The following is an 18,381-nucleotide window of genomic DNA, read 5'->3' as shown; positions in this document are numbered from 1 at the left end:
TTACAGATGCTAAATATCACTTGATATGTTCTGCCAGGAAACAAAATTAGGCAAACTGCCCAAATCCTGGTGTGTAAAGCTTGTAGAGGCTTACGCATGAAGACTGAAAGCTCAAATTGCTATCAAAGGGGTTTCTACAAAGTACTGAATGAAGGATTTAAATACATACATGAATGCAAGATTTCAGTTTTGGACTTTTAATACATTTGCAAGCCTTTCTGAAAACATGTTTTCATTTTGTCATTATAGCAATTAAAAATAAAAAATGTTTATTTTATATTAATAAAATATCAATTAAAATTTACTACTCAATAAAGTGAGCAGTGTGACGGTGCGGGTCGACTCCACACTCCTACTCCCGTTTTGGGAGCCTCTTGAACCCGACACCATCCATAATGTAACCAGATGAGCCAGGCAGATGAGGACAAAACACACACATGGCAAGGGGTAGGTGCAGAAGGTGCAGAAAGTACATAAGGTAGGTGGCATAAAGTGAAGGGGTCTGAATACTTTCTGAATTCTCTACTAAATATAAATTCATTTCTTTGTCATTTAACCAAATGATTTGATAAAATGTTGTTTTCATCTGGTGCCTTTTTTATTTTCTATCAGTGTTGTATGCAGCAAATTAGTGTCTGACATGTCTTATGCAGCTTTAGGGGTCCTTTTATTATTTTCTGCATTGATTTTCGCTGTACGTGACATCATCAACATCCAGCATGAACCTGCTCACAAAATCAAACTGTGTTCAGCTTCAGAACGTCTGCAGGGCGGGAGTGTGACATTATCCGAGCGTCCTCATTTTACTGTCTACTTGTAAACGAGTTCATTCTTGGCCTCCTCTTCTCTTTAGGTGATTTATAGAGTTCTGGACCCTGCCATCCCCATTAAGGATCCTTACAGCCCTGCTATTCAAAGTAAGCAATCTCAAGTTCAGTTATTGTATTCTAAAATTGTATTATAAAAATGTTACCTCATGTATTTTTTACTATAAATTTCAGACCTTTTTTCTGTCTTATTATTGCAGTGTTTCATGAGGTGTAGGTTTTTGTTTATTTGTGTGTGTGATTATGGGCACTCTGTTGGGAATATTGTGCAGCGGTTTTTGATAACTGGACGCTGGACTGAAATATTTGGCTGTGTATTTAATTGTGCTTTGTTGCGCAGAATGATAATTGTAAACGCCTGGAAAGAGAGAGCTATGATAGCAGCAGGGGTTTGGGTGGCTGCCGCAGAGGAAGCATTGTAGTTTGGAGACAACTAGGGAAGGCAATTTTGTGTTTTTTATTATTTTACGGACGTGTCTCATCAGGGCAATCTCATAGTGCCTGCCTTTGATTAAATCGCATATTGATATCCCACTTGCCAGTGTTTCCTGCATGTAGTTTTTTGGCTATTCTTAGGTGTACGTTTCCTCCAAATATAACATAAATGTTTTCAAAAACACTCAGTGCAATTCAGGACCACTGTGGCTTTGAGCCCATCAGAGAGGGTGGCATTTCATCACAGGGACCACCCATGCATGCTCCCACAGGGCCAAGCTTGAATTGCCAGTTAACTTTACAATCACATCTTTGGAATGTTGGACAAAACCAGAGGGATGAGGGGAAAACCCACTAAGAATCGAGGAAAATGTGCAAAGCTCAACACAGACAGCAATCAGGTTTGGGGTGCAATCTCAGGATGATAGATCCATGAGACAGCAGTCATAAACTCTGTACCACCATACTACCGACTGTTCCCTTTATAATTCTAAAATATTGTTAAAAATAAAAGGTAATTGGCCACCCCTTCTAGCACTGATGCTGACCCTCATGACACAGAACTGGATTAAGTCGTTTTGAAAATGAATGGTTAATTATTGCCACTTAGTTTTGCGGGTAGGATGCTGCTTGAATATCAAAACCCAGCTCGCTGATGAATGAGATGCATCGAATATGAACAGACCATCTTGGCCAAAGTCTGACAGTTTAGCGCAGTTACCTCTGGTAATTTTCAATGTAGCGTGCAGTGCATAACAAAGCAATCATCATTATCATCGCATGACTTAATCCTAATGCTAACCTAACTTAAATGGCACATACTGGGTCAGAAATATCCATTTCTTCAGTAAAGCACATGACTACATCTCTTTGCTTTGATGTCTACCGAGGTTTCAAAGTCAAATGGTAAGATCACTGGTTCTAAATGCTGAGATCTGATAACCCTGGTGACCCTCCACTCTTCAGATAGTTTTGGATGAGCACCAGCTATCTGTGGCAGCACAAGTCACTGGAAATGTCAAGGGTTTAAGAGAAGTAGCAAATTTAGAGATGCTGGGCAGAATGCAGCAGTCTTCAGTCTCAGCAGTTACCCATTTTGGAGTAATAAACTCAGAGGAGCTGACACGAGTTGATGTCTTTTAATGCTGCTATACTCGAGTAAAGCGACTAAAATAAGAGTAAAATTAGTCCGTGAGAAAAATACTCAAGAAGTTTTAAAGCAGGGGTGACTTCTATTCCCTTCATTTTAATTGCTGTGTTTTTAAAGACTCCATCCTCTAAATTGATTTTTTTTTACTTAAAGGGCAGCCAAATAAAAATGAGATGTGAAGCGAGCCAACAGATGACCAGTGTGGACCACCAGGGCATGTACAGCTGCCCTAACCCGACACAGACAGGCAGAAACACAAGTTCTAGCACACAACGCACTTTATTCCCTTCTCTTCCTTTTCTCTGCTTCTCCACTCCTGTCTCAAAAAGCTTTGTCCTCCACCTCCTCCCGATTCTGGCTCCTTGAATGGACTGAGGCGGCTCCTTCTATTCAGGTCCTGGGACTGCTCAAGGTGTCTCACTAGTATTACCTGGAATCACTCCCACGTGTGGTGGAAGTCCACTGTAGGGCTCAGCAGCTCCCTTTAGCGATCCCCACAGAACCCAACAGGGCTGTACCAGACTGCAAGTCCTGGCATGACCTGCGGAAATCGGTAGTGCCACAGCTGCCCAGAAGGGCTGCCCTCTAGTGTCCCAGGGGAGGTAATGCCTTAGAGGTGCTCTCTCCCCCGGTTCATTCATCCTGCTGGCATCCCAGCCAAGTAATGGCTGAGGTTACCCGTCACACCAGCTAACTCCAGTCTATTTCTCTCCAACCAGTTTCTTAATTGTTGTTAATTAAACTCATTATTTACCTCCATGGGTGGCACGGTGGCGCAGTGGGTAGCGCTGCTGCCTCACAGTTAGGAGACCCGCGTTCACTTCCCGGGTCCTCCCTGCATGGAGTTTGCATGTTCTCCCTGTGTCTGCATGGGCTTCCTCCGGGTGCTCTGGTTTCCTCCCACAGTCCAAAGACATGCAGGTTAGGTGCATTGGCGATTCTAAATTGTCCCCAATGTGTGCTTGGTGTGTGTGTGTGCACGCCTTGTGGTGGGCTGGTGCCCTGCCCAGGGTTTGTTTCCTGCCTTGCACCCTGTGTTGGCTGGGATTGGCTCCAGCAGACCCCCGTGGTCCTGTAGTTAGGATATAGGGGCTTGGATAATGGATGAAAGAATTTACCTCCATGGCTTGCTGGTGCTCTCATTCTGCCACAGCAGACGTTGCCAACACAGTTGATTTCCTTTTTTCTAAGAGAAACATCGAAGAGTTTTATGGACCTGAGCAGATCAACATTATTAAGAGCTTCAGCTTTCTTTATTTTCAGATATTGTATGATGGCCACTGGTTAGCTGGTCATGTGTTGGCTCATTTTGTGTTGTATTATTGTTTGACTGCTGATTAAGGGGTCTGAGTCTTAAATAGAAAGTCAGTTACAAATAAGGCAAAAGAAGTTAATTAGCAGCAATAACTGCTCTCTAATTAAGAAAATGGTTAGAATGAAAGCCAGCAGCCACTGCGGCCCTCCGGGATTGGAGTTGGACCCCCGTGTTTTAAAGTATCCATCAAAAAGTATCAGAAATACAAGTGAATGTGTAGGATCTCTTCCTGTTTAATGTAAATGTAGTGTGAATGCAGAGAGACATGAGGGGTCCAAAAAGCACAGTTGGGGTGTCCCCTCGTTTAATGCAAAGTAGAAAAAAATCAACCAAAAATAAACACACAGAAAAACAGGCACTCTGTGGCCATAGTTGCCTATACGCTATTAAATGATTATTTCCAGATCACCTATTAGCTGTGACAAACATGCATAGGAAACATGGAAGGCGTGTTTTGTCTTATTGAAGCTCAAAGAGGGTGTATTTAAAAGGTTTTAGGCTTTTATTTTATTCATAGAAAACCTTGGACTTTGAAATGCAATTATGCAAGGCCAATGCATATATAACATGTTAGTGAAGAAATAACTCCAACATATCGTTTACTAACTCCTATTCACTTTATCGTTAATCACTGCAGCTGGTTGACTACAGGCTTGGAAATAAACCAAAATGCTTTTTCTGCATGTCCATCCTCTTTCAATAATTTCACTTTTGCTACCAGTATATTTTAGGATAGCTAATGATGGTTGTCTTGGTGGCACAGTGGTTAGTATTCTTGGCACGCAACTCCAGTCACCTGTCAGCGTAAAAATTTCATCGGGACTCTCTCGAGATTTGTGTTATGGTCACCCCATATGCAGGTGACTGGCATGTTAGGCTAACTGGCGTGCTGAGGGCACACACATGAGTTAGTGTGGCCTGTGATGGATTGGACTGATTGGTTTTCCTTTACTATGATGCTGCCAGCATACATTGCCAGCTCTCTGCATTTCAGTAATGTAAGGCATGAGTAAACACAAAGAGGGATAAATGTGCAGAGTATCTGGGAAACTAATATGTAAACTGCTGTCTTTGAAACTTTACCATGTAATATTTAACAGTTTTCAAATGCAGTCATTTAGCATACGGAATTAGATTTTGCACCTACTTGTCCTTGTTCTCCTAAATAAAATAAAGGCCCTGCTCTTTATTAGGCCTCTATAGCCTCAGTCTGTCATACTCAGACTGTGCATGGAAGCAGTGTTTTTTTTTTTTTTTTATTACAGGGCTCTGGAAGAGAGCTAAAAAAGGTCTGATGACAGCACAAGTATACAACATTATAAGCTTGAGCTGCCCAGTGTCCATAAAAAGACTTTTCAGAGAGGCTTGGAGGCCTGCCAGAAGCAAAGGCTAAATGGAAAGACACATCCTGGTAGACTGAAGCTTTTATTCAAGGGAGGCTGGTCATTGACTATTAGTGCAAAAAACCATCCTTTGTATTAACATGCCCATATAGTGCAGGCGGCTCTGCTGACCTTCCTGGAACTTCTGAGATGGGCACAAAGGCCATTCTGTGTTTTTGGCTTCAAAATGGCAGCCGCCCCAGAATGCACACATCACCTGTCCTTGGTGCTCCTTGTGGTTTGATTTATGGAGCTCCTTTGAATACTTCTAATATGTGTCATCTTAGGAACTCCCAGTTCTTCCGGTACTGCGTTCTTGTATTTTATTTTTTGATTACCTGTATGTCTAAAACTGTATTTCAGTGTTGACTGTGGTGCAAAACATCTCATCAAACAAATAATGATTAACTGATAATAGTGGATTTCAATATTATCTATTCATTCAGTTTCAAAGCTGCTAATCCACTCATGGACTTGTGGAGTCCTGGGCACTATGCAGGAACAACTGCTGGACTGGGTGCCATCCTGTAAAAGGACAGCCATAAATATTAGGGTGTCATATATGTTATACTAGCTGAAACAAAAGGCCTTGCCCGGAAGGAAAATAAAGTTTTTTTTTAATTGTTTGAGAAAAATATAATTTAAAAAAACACACAACTTTAAAAATAAAAATAAATTAACAAACAATGAAGACTCACTAATGTACTTGTATTGTTTAATGTAGTACTTTATTATATACAGTGTTTTTAGTTTTTCCATATTTAGCCAATATATAAAGGTTCTTAGGACTTTGTACCCTTGAACATGCCTCATAAAGTTGTCCATGTGAAAAAAAGGCCATGGCCAAATTGCTTCCAGCAATTTTCAATGATTGTGCAAACATTCTGAGCGTCAAGTGGATGATAACATATGGAAGCCGAGAGAGGACGTGCAATATCGTTATTTTTTTAGATAACAGACTAATTTTATTGAGATCTCGAGAAAAATTTTATCGAGATATCTGGAAAATGAAAATTTGTTTTCTTGAGATAATGGAACAATTTTATTGTGATCTCGAGAAAATGAAACTTAACCTTTGCTCCTGGCATCAGGCTCGCTTAGATTGCGACACCTATACAGCTGAAGCCTTGCTAACCGTCTTCTTAAATGACGGAAACGAACGTTATTACTTTCTAAACTAAGGCATAAACATATTTCAGCCTGCGTCAGACCTTGATTGAACAAAAATGTGATGTGCTGATCAATACAGTTCTGCTCTTTTGCCATTTCAAACAGGACGTGGCTTCAATAAGCTAAACATTATTATATATATTATACAGTATATTATATATATATTATTATTCCGTTATCTCAAGAAAACAAAGTTCGTTTTCTCAAGATCTCGATAAAATTAGTCCGTTATCTTGAGGAAACAATTTAAAAAAATAACGATATTACACGTCCTCTCTTGGCTTCCGTAATAACACATACAAGTCCGAATCTCCAATTAGTCTCTTACAAGTGAAATTCTTTTACAATGAATTAAACGTGAAATATTTTACCTATATGAATAAATATTATAAGTTAAATATAATAGCTCTATTTGTTTTATACATTACTTTCGATTTTGATAAGTTAAATTAGTTTTTTGATTATGAACGTATTAAAAAAAAATCTTATTTCTTTTTTATGAAAAAATTGTAACAGTAACATGTTAGCTATGATGTTTTGAAACAAATGACATTTAGTTCATTAATGAATAAACAAAAATCGCAAAGAGAGCCGCTGAATCCACAAAATAAATATAGGATGTTTATGGTAAATAAAAATAAAATTGCTTACTTATCTTATATATAATATAATAGATAGCCTATTTTAATCAAAATATAATCGCGGAATACGTTCAAAATAGTGTAAAAATGATGGGAAAAGCGAAACCTTTTTTAAGGTTTTTTAACAGATTCATTTTACTTTGCGGTGTAGTAATGTTTTTGCATGCAGAATTTTTGATGACGTATAAAAAGCCAATTAAATTTATATTATTATTAGGTTGATTTAATTAAATTACCACTACAACATTGTTACAATAAGAATAATGCAAGATGAAAATATAGTTAACAAAAACAAACATTAAACAACAAACAAATAATACTACAGATTTTTCATGATAAAACTGTCGGTTGCTTTTAAAGAGCACACCAGAAACGTTCTGAGCGTCAACTGGATGATAACATACATACAAGACCACAAGATTGTTACAGTCTGCTTTACATATAAGATATATATATATATATATATATATATATATATATATATATATATATATATATATATATATATATATATATATATATATATACTGTATATATATATATATATGGCTGTTCGAGTCACAAAGACAGAATGAGTCCTAAGAATAGTTGGGATGCCAACCCAGCCAATTCTATTTAACTTCAAAAGCAACAGGGGCGTGGTGGAGCTCAAACGTAAAGAATGCTGGCAGTCTCCTCCAATTCCCCCTCTAGTGGTCGTTCCAAGTGTCAACTGGATGATAACATGCATACAAGACCGCAAGATCACCCCCCGACCCTACCCAGAAGGGGGTTGCCTATTGTTGATTTCACCAATGAGAAACATGTGTACAGTAATCCCTCGCTATATCGCGCTTCGACTTTCGCTGCTTCACTCTATCGCGGATTTTAAATGTAAGCACATCTAAATATATATCATGGATTTTTCGCTGGTTCGCCGCTTTCTGTGGACAATGGGTCTTTTAATTTAGGCTACATGCTTCCTTAGTTTGATTGCCCAGTTGATTTCATACAAGGGACGCTATTGGCGGATGGCTGAGAAGCTACCCAATCAGAGCATGTATTACATATTAACTAAAACTCCTCAATGCTATAAGATATGCTTCCTGCGAGGTGATTGTTTGCTTCTCTCGATCTTTCTCGCTCTCTTTGCCTGACGGAGGTGGTGTGAGCAGAGGGGCTGTCTGCACAGAGGACACGGAGGCTCCTCTCCAAAATGCTGCTTTATCGCGGTGCTTCTGTATACTTAAAAGTACGTATTGATTTTTTAATTGTTTGCTTTTCTTAGCGAGCGCTCTCTCTGACATTCTCTGCTCCTGACGGCGCTCTTTTGAAGATAAGATATGTTTGCATTCTTTTAATTGTGAGAAAGAACTGTCATCGCTGTCTTGTCATGGAGCACAGTTTAAACGTTTGGCTAAAGGGTGTTATTTCATGTCTAGAGGGCTCTAATAATGTTAACAGTGTGAGAGAGTTTATAAGGGCTTAAAATATATAAAAATAACTACACAAACATATGGTTTCTACTTCGCGGATTTTCACCTATCGCGGGGGGGTCTGGAACGCAACCCCCGCGATCGAGGAGGGATTACTGTACCAAGTTTCATGAAAATCACTCCAGCCATTCGGACGTGATGCTGGAACATACATACATATACACATGCATTGACTTTTATATGTAGAGATTTGTATTTAATTCAGACCACTTTGCATTGATCAGTTTTCACTTTGACATTAAGGAATCTTTTTCTATTGATCTTTGTCAAAAAATCTAATTAAATGAGCAGTGCTTTAGTGCAGTATAATAATAAAACATTTAAACATACAAGGGGTTGAATTCATTTTATAGACACCATACATCTCTTAACCTCCTAGATGTTAACCCCCCATTTCTCTACTGCTTAGAATTCTGTGTGAAAATGGTTAACCCCGAGTTGAGCTCTGATGAACATGTATTGTTAGCATATACAGTGTTAAGCACCAGTGACAATTGGGACAGTATTCTGCTGCCATCTAGTGGAAAAAATAAATTCATTCTGCAAAAAATAAATTCTATTTGCTTGGCCTCAGTATGGTAACTCATCAATATTTATAAGTGAGGTGGAAATTTCAATTAAAAAAACACAATAGTGTGTAAATCCAGTTTTTAGAACTGAAACTGAACCATTAGTTAAATCAAGTGATAGTGATAACAATGTAAATTGCTCATTAGACATTGACACGGATAATGAAACTGATGCATACGGCACTGTGTCATGACATCCCTGGCAACTATGATTCCGTGAAATTTCAGCATGAGCAAGTGGCTCCATAGCAAAAAGGAACAATGATGATGAGCAAGTGCAAGGACAAGAAAGACATTGGCCTCCTAAGTACAGTGCGGCAACTGTCGATGTTCATGTCAGGGGAAATGTGGAAACCACTAAACCAGCTCTGTGGAAGCCTACAATAACACACGGAAGGCATTGATTGTGTGGCTCAGGCACTGACATTCTGACTTATCATGTGCAAGGAACAGAAAAAATATTATAAGACAAGTGTGCAAAGAAACATGCTTCTACTGTCCAGATTGCAACATTGGGTGGGGTGTGTTTTGGTGACTGTTTCAAAACATGTCACATGGGGGACATGTGCTACTTCTGTGTTGGTACAACACTAACAACTGAGTCTATAACTCAAGTCCTATTATATTTCAAATTCTGTAGGAATAATACTAGTAAACAAGACTTTACTGAGCTACAAAAGTACCATAAATTGTTAATTGCAGAAATTGCTTTTGGTGTCCAATGCTTTTACCACCTTGTTGGTGTGGTTTCAACCTCTTGGTATCTTTTCACTTTCCCAGACCTACTGAAGATCACTAATCTAAGAGTAAACTTCACCAAGCTGCACACTTTAGGAGACAACCTGCTGGACTCACGGGTGGAGATCAAGGAGAAGTACTACTACGCCTTGTATGAACTGGTGGTGCGGGGTAACTGTTTCTGCTATGGCCATGCTTCAGAGTGTGCGCCCATTGCTGGAATCCGGGATGATATTGAGGGCATGGTGAGTACAATTTTATATGCAGTCTTGACCTGCATGCTGCCTGAAAAATTCATGATATTGATAATGGAAAAGGAAATAAAAGGTATAAATGTTCGTTATAATGGAAAGCTTCCAAGGAAAGAAAAAAAAAAACCCTAATCTGTGATCAGGAGAATGTGTTCAGTATATGAAATAATTTAATTCTGTGCTTCTAGTTATCCACTCTAAATGCTCAGAACACCTTACATGCATAGAAGTCTATTTTTGTCAGTGAGTTGCATAAAGAAGAGTGATGGATCACTAAGGCCTGTTATGACTCTGCAGATTATTTGCCCCCACACTATTGGGTGAATTGGCTGGCCCACTGTAGAACTTCTTTACACAAATCAGGCTTCTTTATTCATCTAAAATTCTGGCCTACTTCCTATCTGCTGTTGTGCTATTGCCCTTATTATCTTCCAGCCTAAATTCTCCAGTCATTTGAAGAAAGTTTGCATGTACCGTGGTGGGGAGGTTCTGTGAGTGATTGGTGTTGTTCGAGTGAAGGCCTTCTTTTTCATAGCCTTGTGTTTCATTATTAAATCAAACATTGGGAGCAGAGGGTGTCAGAATTGTGGAAAGGATGCATGCAGCCAAAATGATGATGAAAAAGCCTTGATGAAAGCTTGCTCCAGAGTGCTCACAACCTAAGACTAGGACAATGGTTAACCTTCCAGCACAATGATGACCTGAAGCATACAGCCAGGAGAACACTGGAGTGATTTTGGGACAAATCTCTGACTTAAAACCCCATAGAACATGTGGGAACCTGAAGATGTCAGTGTCTCATTGGCCACCATTGCTCATATATACTTGCACAAGGATAATAAAGGGTCATGTGGGTGGCTTTTAGTTGTAGAAATCCCAAGAGCAAAAACCCACACAGACACAGGAAAGCATGCAAACTTGACAAAGACAATGATCAGGCAGGGTTAGAAACCTACACTAAGTATTGCATCGCTATTTAAACATTTTGACAAGAATACACAGGAGACATCAAAGGTTTGGGGCAGCCATCCGTATAAGTTAAGTTGGGTAAGTTGAGCTGTGCTCGGTACAAAGTCCAAAACAGAACTGATTTAGATGTGTAAAGATGGTGGGTTTAAAGGCAGAGAAGGGAAGAGACGTCATAGTTAGCACTGGAACCGGAAGTGGCGTCTTCATGGGCGCCAGAACCATTTGGGATTTCCCGTGAATGGTCTGAAGAGAATCGAGAGAGAAAGTCAGTGCACCTCGGCACCCCCTGGTCTAACGTGGAACTACCATTATTCAGGCCCTTTAGCTGCTTCCCATGTGCACGTGTGTGACAACATATTTAAATTAACTGAATAATTACTGCTCAAAATGTAATTTTGAGTGTGCCCTCATGTCTTCTTTATCAGAGTGGCTTGACAAAGCTTAGATGCCATCCTCTGAAACACAATTGTAAATAGAAAGCTTGCACTTGCCATTTCTCTGAACCTAGAAGAAAGCAAAAGTTATTCAAATGTAATAAAATATATCTTAAATAAATCACAGAAGACACGTAAAACAAAAAATGTGGTGTATTTAGGTGGACCATTTATTTTATTTTATGTTTTTTGTTTTGTTTTTGCATTGATATTTCAATTAATAACATAAAAATATGAAAAATGTGGTATGTGTTTGAGATTACTGAAAATGCCCTTCATTTTGTCACATTTTAGGTGCATGGAAGGTGTGTTTGCAAACACAACACTCAGGGCCTGAACTGTGAGCAGTGTGGTGATTTCCACAATGATTTGCCTTGGAGGCCTGCTGAAGGAAAAAACACCAACGCCTGCAAGAGTATGTCAGACCAATTGTTATCTATGTATTTATTTTTTTCTCATGTGGTTTTGCATCTTTTTCAAGGTTACAGGGTGTTATTGCTGAGTATTTTTAATTTTTATATAGCCGTGTCTTTGCTTCTTCCCTGTACCCAATGCTCCCAGGAGCACTGAACTTGAGGAAGCAGATTTCAATATTATTGGATGGATGAAGTTTTTGTGCGCAGTTCTCATTTAATCTCTGGCACTGTTATAAAATGAGGGACCTCAAAAAAGACCCATAAATCAGGCCAGGACCTTCCCTAGTCTGCTCTGAAATTGGCCTCACCTCAGGCAGCCTGACCCCAAACTCCAAAGACAGGCTTCAGCCTATACAGATCTAAAAGGAGGATTTGGTTTCAAATGTTCAAAATAACTTTATTGTCCCAAAATATATAAAAAATAGGGGGAGTCAACTATAAACTTCTGACTGGAGAGACAAATCCAACCAGGAATCTTTATAAATAAGGAATTTGTTTCAAATAAGCCAAAGCAAGATTAAAAAGGTATGTCTCAAAAAGCAACCCACACCAAACAAATCCAAGTTCACAATCCAGAAAGTAGAAACCAAAAAAACAGTACTGTATTGTACTGTAATACATCCAGAAGCAGAAAGTAATACTCACACTGAAAAAAGCACACCTCCAACTGCAGTTAATTAGTGAAGGGTCTGCTTCCTGTCCTCACAATATATAGGCGGTAGGTGGTCCATCAGTCATGACATCAGAGTGGCCCTGGCTCTGGGGGTTCCACCTACAAGACACAAGGAACATAGGAGAGCATTGTCATAAAGAGGTAATACGTAATAAATGAATAGAACAATATTAACAAAAAAATCATAAATGCCTGAAAAAAATGATGCTTCACACTAAATAAAGTAGGTCCAGAAAAAGAAAATAAACATAAGCTAAGGAGTATATCCATGCTGACACACAACACTATCAAAGCCCCATTCCGCCATTCACTCACTCTTTGTGACCTTAAAGCATTTACATCCACCTATTATCCTGACAGTGCTGGTCTCAAAACAGGCATCGATCCTGGATGGGGCATCAGCCTGTCTCTGGGAATGCTAACTCACATCCTCACTCTCGCTTATTCGTCAACACTGTTTTCAAACCCATTTATCCACTCCGGGTTTAGTGGAGACAAATGCTGGGCAAGGTCCCATTCCATCGGCAGGCACACACCCACTTTCACTCACACGGGGAAAATATAGCATTCTAGGGTTGCCCCCCAGGTGCATTAGGCGCCCAGCCCCTAGTTGCGGCCAGTCTGCCGCTCACGTTGTGAAGAGGGGGGCTGAACGTGCTCCATGGAGACGCGATCGCTCCTCCAAAACCCCCTCTTAAATGATAATACAATAAGAAACAAATACAGTTTTTTTATCTCCTCTTTGCTCGATCAGCTGCTGGCTTGCTGCTGCTGCCGTGCCACATGATCTGCATCTTCAAACATTTATAAGCATGTACAGCAGCTGCCCTACTCTTTGTCTTTTATTTCTGGCCCTGGGCATGGTTACATTTCTTGGCACTCTTGGTTAAGCATCGTCTCACGAGACATGAGTTCTTGATATTTTTTAGTTTATAATTTAAAAATGGAATAAGCATCTGAAAATCTAACAACATCTCATTAAATTTTGATACATTCTCAAAAGAATGATACCAAGCATATATATGATTGGTTTTAAAATAAGCCCGATTTAAAGCATGACAAAAAACGTCACATAAAATTGTTGCACAAAATGATTGCACTTTTAGGCTTAGGATTTTATATAGAGAGAGAGTAGATGTAGATAACCTGAACATGTGTCTTTAGGATTTGGATGAAGGACCAGATTAACTGAAGACATACCAATTTTAACACAGAACAAACACACACATTCCATAAAGACAACAATGAGGCTGAGATTTCATCCCAATACCTTACTTACAACATACGTTGTTTTTTCTGGTTGTGTTTATTTTATTGAGTATTGTTCAGCAGATGTCATTGGCCATATTTTCTTTCAGAATGCAATTGTAACAGCCATGCCAGCCGATGCCACTTTGACATGGCAGTGTATCTTTCAACTGGAAACATCAGTGGAGGTGTCTGTGATGACTGCCTGCATAACACCATGGGGCGCAGCTGTGAGATGTGCAAACCTTTCTATTATAAGGATCCGACAAAGGACATGCGGGACCCAGGGGTGTGTGTGGGTAAGGACACCAAGACCATTACTCTGTGTGCTGTGTCAGATTTTCCAGATGCACTATTTAATACAGATGGCCGTACTGAGCTTTATTTTACAGGTTATGTATAAAGCAAAACTATATTGAGCCAATAAATTGCCTTAGACATGGAAAGCAGAGGGTTATGGTAAGAGGAACCTATCAGAATTGGCTGCTGTGAAGAGTGGTGACCAGCAAGGGTCAGTGCAGGGCCGCTGCTATTTTTAATAGTTATCAATGATTTGGATAGGAATATAAGTAACAAGCTGGTTAAGTTTTCGGGTGATACCAAGATTAGCAGATAATTTGGAATCTGTTAAATCATTACAAAGGGACTAGGACTGCATACAGGCTTTGGCAGATATGTGGAAGATGAAATTGAATGTAAGTAAATGTTAAGTTTTACAAAAATGTTATGATTAAATACACAATGAGAGGTCTGAAAATTGAAAGTACGGTTGTGGCGAGTGCCCTCTTCTACGCGGTGGTATGCTGGGGCGGCAGCATAAAGATGAAAGACGCTTCACGCCTGGACAAACTTGTTAAGAAGACAGGCTCTATTGTAGGAGTAAAGTTGGATAGTTTAACATCCGTGGCAGAGCAACGGGCATTAAGCAAACTCCTGTCAATCATGAAGAATCCACTGCATCCACTTAACAGTGTCATCTCCATGCAGAGGAGTAGCTTCAGTGACAGACTGCTGTCACCGTCCTGCTCCACTGACAGACTGAGGCAATCGTTCCTCCCCCACACTATGCGACTCTTCAATTCCACCCGGGAGAGCAAATGCTAACATTATACAAAGTTATTGTCTGCTTTTTCATGTTTTCATTTTTATTACTATTTAATTTAATATTTTTCTTTATATAAGTATACTTCTCCTGGATTATGTGAATTTCCCCTTGAGATTAATAAAGTATCTATCTATCTATCTATCTATCTATCTATCTATCATGAGATGGATTTAGGAGTCATAGTGGACTCATCACTATCAACTTCCAGAATGTTTTCAGAAGCTCATAAGTTTGTTCAGGTATTATGCTTCTTTTGTGCTCAGGTTGGTTCCCCAGGAGAGTACAGTGTAGAGCACCACTTAGGCTACTATGGACTGGTAGAACGTATCCAGCAGCTTGCTGCACACATTGAAAGCCCAGAGTCTCCTTAGGAAGTTCAGTCTGCTCTGGCCTATCTTGTACAATAGTACAGTGTTGTTGGACTAGTTCAGTTTGTTGTTTATGTGAACTCCTCAGGTATTAGTAGCTCTGCACCATTTCTTTGTCCTCCCCCTGGATGGTGAAAGGTCACAGAGGCTCCTTGGAATGCCAGAAATTCACCAGCAGTTCTTTTGGAGTTTTTTTTTGTTTTTTCTGTCCACCCTGGCCATCGGACCTTACTCTTATTCTATGTTAATTAATGTTGACTTATGTTTATCTTTTATTGTGTCTTCTATTACTCTATTCATTTTGTAAAGCACTTTGAGCTACATTTTTTTTGTATGAATATGTGCTATATAAATAAATGTTGATTGATTGATTGATTGATGTTCAGTTCCAGGTTTTTCTGGACCACATGACAAAGTTCTCCATGACTTCCCTGTACTCCACCTAACTTCCAGTAATAATGTGGCCTATGTTGGAGAAGTCAGCTGAAAATTCCTGTAGATGGGCAGCGCTGGTATTGTGATAGAAGTGTTTTGTGTAGGGGGTAAACTGGAAGGGAGATAGGACAGTCCACTCTGGTGGTACAGTATTACACACCATTTTCGACACACAGTCTCAGCCTCAAAAATTGCTATCTGTTGGTCAGTTAGTTCATGGTCCAGACGGCTGTAGGAGCAGCAAGACGCAAAGCCTCAAGCTTTTTCCCCAGTTGATGAGGCAGAATGGTGTTAAAAGCACTGGAAAAGTCAAAGAACATGTTTCTGACTGTAGTGCTGGCTTTGTCCAAGTGGGAGTAGGCTCTGTGGATCATATAAATGAGAGCATCCTCTCTACACACATATATGTGTATCTTCAAATATATTGTTTGTCTTTATAGTAAATTTGAAAACTTAGATGCAAAGTACAGCGCACCGTGATCTGAAATAGATGGGAGCATCACTTGACTTTTGTTTCATGTAACCACTAATTGGCATAGCAGCCGTAAACATCATGGCCACGGTCATGCAAAGACTGACACCAAGTAGTGGTGATGACATAACATAATATGGCATCACTGGAATAATGATGAAAAATATTAACACCCACCATACATAGATAGATAGATAGATAGATAGATAGATAGATAGATATTCATCTTAGTATAGATAGATAGATAGATAGATAGATAGATATTCATCTTAGTATAGATAGATAGATAGATAGATATTCATCTTAGTATAGATAGATAGATAGATAGATAGATAGATAGATAGATAGATAGATAGATAGATAGATAGATATGAAAGGCACTATATGATAGATAGATAGATAGATAGTGCTCTATTTTTTGTAAAATGGAACAGAATTTTTACAAAAACACTTCATTCCTTTCCATGTTAAGTCTGTGATGTTAAAGTAGCTTGTTATGTAATGTGGTTACTACAGATGTACCATGTTTGTTAGTGTTTTGGTGGTTTACTTAAGAATTACCCAAATGTTTTGATAATTAGATAAACTAGGAAGTCTAATAAGCTCTGCTATACTGTGATTCTAAGTTATTGCTTGTTTTTGTTAATAGAATATAGCAATCGGTTTAAATTAAATGTATAATACAGAACTGGTACCATAATGCATGTGTTTTTTCATAAGCTCTTTGTAAGATATACAGATACTAGCTGCGTGTGGTCTTCAGGACAAAAACACATCCCAAAGACATCCTAGCAGTTTTATATATTTGTGAACTTGGAGAGGCGTCCGCTAACTCTTAAGAATGACCCAGTGCAGAGGATTTGGAGCCTCTTGTGCTTGCTGCCCCACTGGCTTTCGTAAGATGACACTGGCAATACCATATCTTCGCTGTATTGCTGGCATATGAGTCCTATTAATTTTTGTCTCAGAAAAATGCGTCCAGACAGACAATGTTTTTAGTGAAAACTTTAAGCCTTGCCCTCCGTTACTGAGGAGTTTCACTTGAACATTGTTGAGCCGTGGCATTTACTTTGTTTCAACATTGTGTCTCTTCATCTTTGTTATCAGCACGACATAAAGTTGTTGTTACGTGGCAGCGTTTGCTGCACACAGGTCTTTTGTAGTGAGATGTGAGGTGCATGCAATCCTTGAAAAAATGTAAAAGTACAAACAAGTTCCATCTAGTGGCTGTGGTTGAGCATGAGCAGAGTGGACTGCTCCATACACACACAGGTCTTTCATTTATAAATGTCTAATACTGTGCTGCTAGCTTCCATTTATGATGTGAGAAGCGTGAGCTAAAGCATATGATTTCGGAAACATGATTTTAGTTTTATTATGGTTTTTATAATTCATGTTTCTGAGTTACATGAGCACACCTCACTATAGCCTCCTGACATAAAAAGTACATATATATTTGATAACTAATTATGTAGAATATTGTTTATTTATACTGTACTATGTTTAGGCATCCATTTATATAAATTAACATTCTGTAAATGAATCAAGTCAACACAGAAAGTCAATCCATAGATTTATTTTATATTTAAAAATCTGATACATATATCTGCCTCTCAAATGCCACCATTTCACAATCATTTTATTTTTATTTTTTGTTTTTTTGCGCTCCTATGCCATCCCCTGCCTTATGTTACTAACTCTGTCCTCTGCTGATTCCAGCCTGTGACTGTGACCCTGATGGCTCTTTGAACGGAGGAATTTGTGACGGCCATGATGACCCCGCCCTGAGAATGATTGCAGGACAGTGTCGTTGCAAGGAGCATGTGGAAGGGCAACGCTGTGACAAGTGCAAGTCAGGATACTTCGGACTCAGTGCAGAAAACCCAAAGGGATGCCAACGTGAGTAGCACTGTAACATGAGGTAGGTTTTCTTTTTAGGTAATGAGAAGGTAGGAATTAAAACATAGGAGTTGGGAAATTTGGATGAAATCCTTAAATAACAATTAACTTCAAGACCAGATAGCTGATGCCAAAGAGTTTGCCATCCTCAGGGCTTTGTGTAAAGATGGTAAATACAAGTGTTCTCCATTTGCAGCCTGTCAGTGTGACCCCCGTGGAACTGTGTCAGAAGGTCCCCAATGTGACCCAATTAGTGGCGACTGTTTCTGCAAACGTCTAGTGACTGGACGCAGCTGTAACAAGTGCTTGGTAAGTTTTTGTCTTCTGATTTAATAATGCTGTAGGGAAAAATGAGGTGGATTTATTCTTGAGCAGAAAAGGTGGGAATATAAATTGGGGGTACAATTTG

General features: G+C 39.2%; 1 protein-coding gene across 2 annotated transcripts in view; it reads left to right on the top strand.

The window, feature by feature from the left end:
• lamb2 (laminin, beta 2 (laminin S)) overlaps positions 1 to 18,381 on the top strand; it is a 202,954-nt gene that overhangs the window by 110,937 nt on the left and 73,636 nt on the right. For both annotated transcript variants that reach the window (XM_039771054.1, XM_039771055.1), the window contains exons 7-12: positions 854 to 917; positions 9,745 to 9,947; positions 11,651 to 11,771; positions 13,804 to 13,992; positions 17,793 to 17,972; positions 18,169 to 18,281. In XM_039771054.1, the coding sequence (XP_039626988.1) occupies positions 854 to 917; positions 9,745 to 9,947; positions 11,651 to 11,771; positions 13,804 to 13,992; positions 17,793 to 17,972; positions 18,169 to 18,281 (870 nt within the window). The remainder of the gene's footprint in view (positions 1 to 853; positions 918 to 9,744; positions 9,948 to 11,650; positions 11,772 to 13,803; positions 13,993 to 17,792; positions 17,973 to 18,168; positions 18,282 to 18,381) is intronic.

The sequence above is a fragment of the Polypterus senegalus genome, chromosome 12 (assembly GCF_016835505.1).
Source record: "Polypterus senegalus isolate Bchr_013 chromosome 12, ASM1683550v1, whole genome shotgun sequence".
Lineage (NCBI taxonomy): Eukaryota > Metazoa > Chordata > Cladistia > Polypteriformes > Polypteridae > Polypterus > Polypterus senegalus.
Note: the sequence above shows the minus strand (reverse complement) of the source record. Positions and strands in the feature narration are given on the sequence as shown.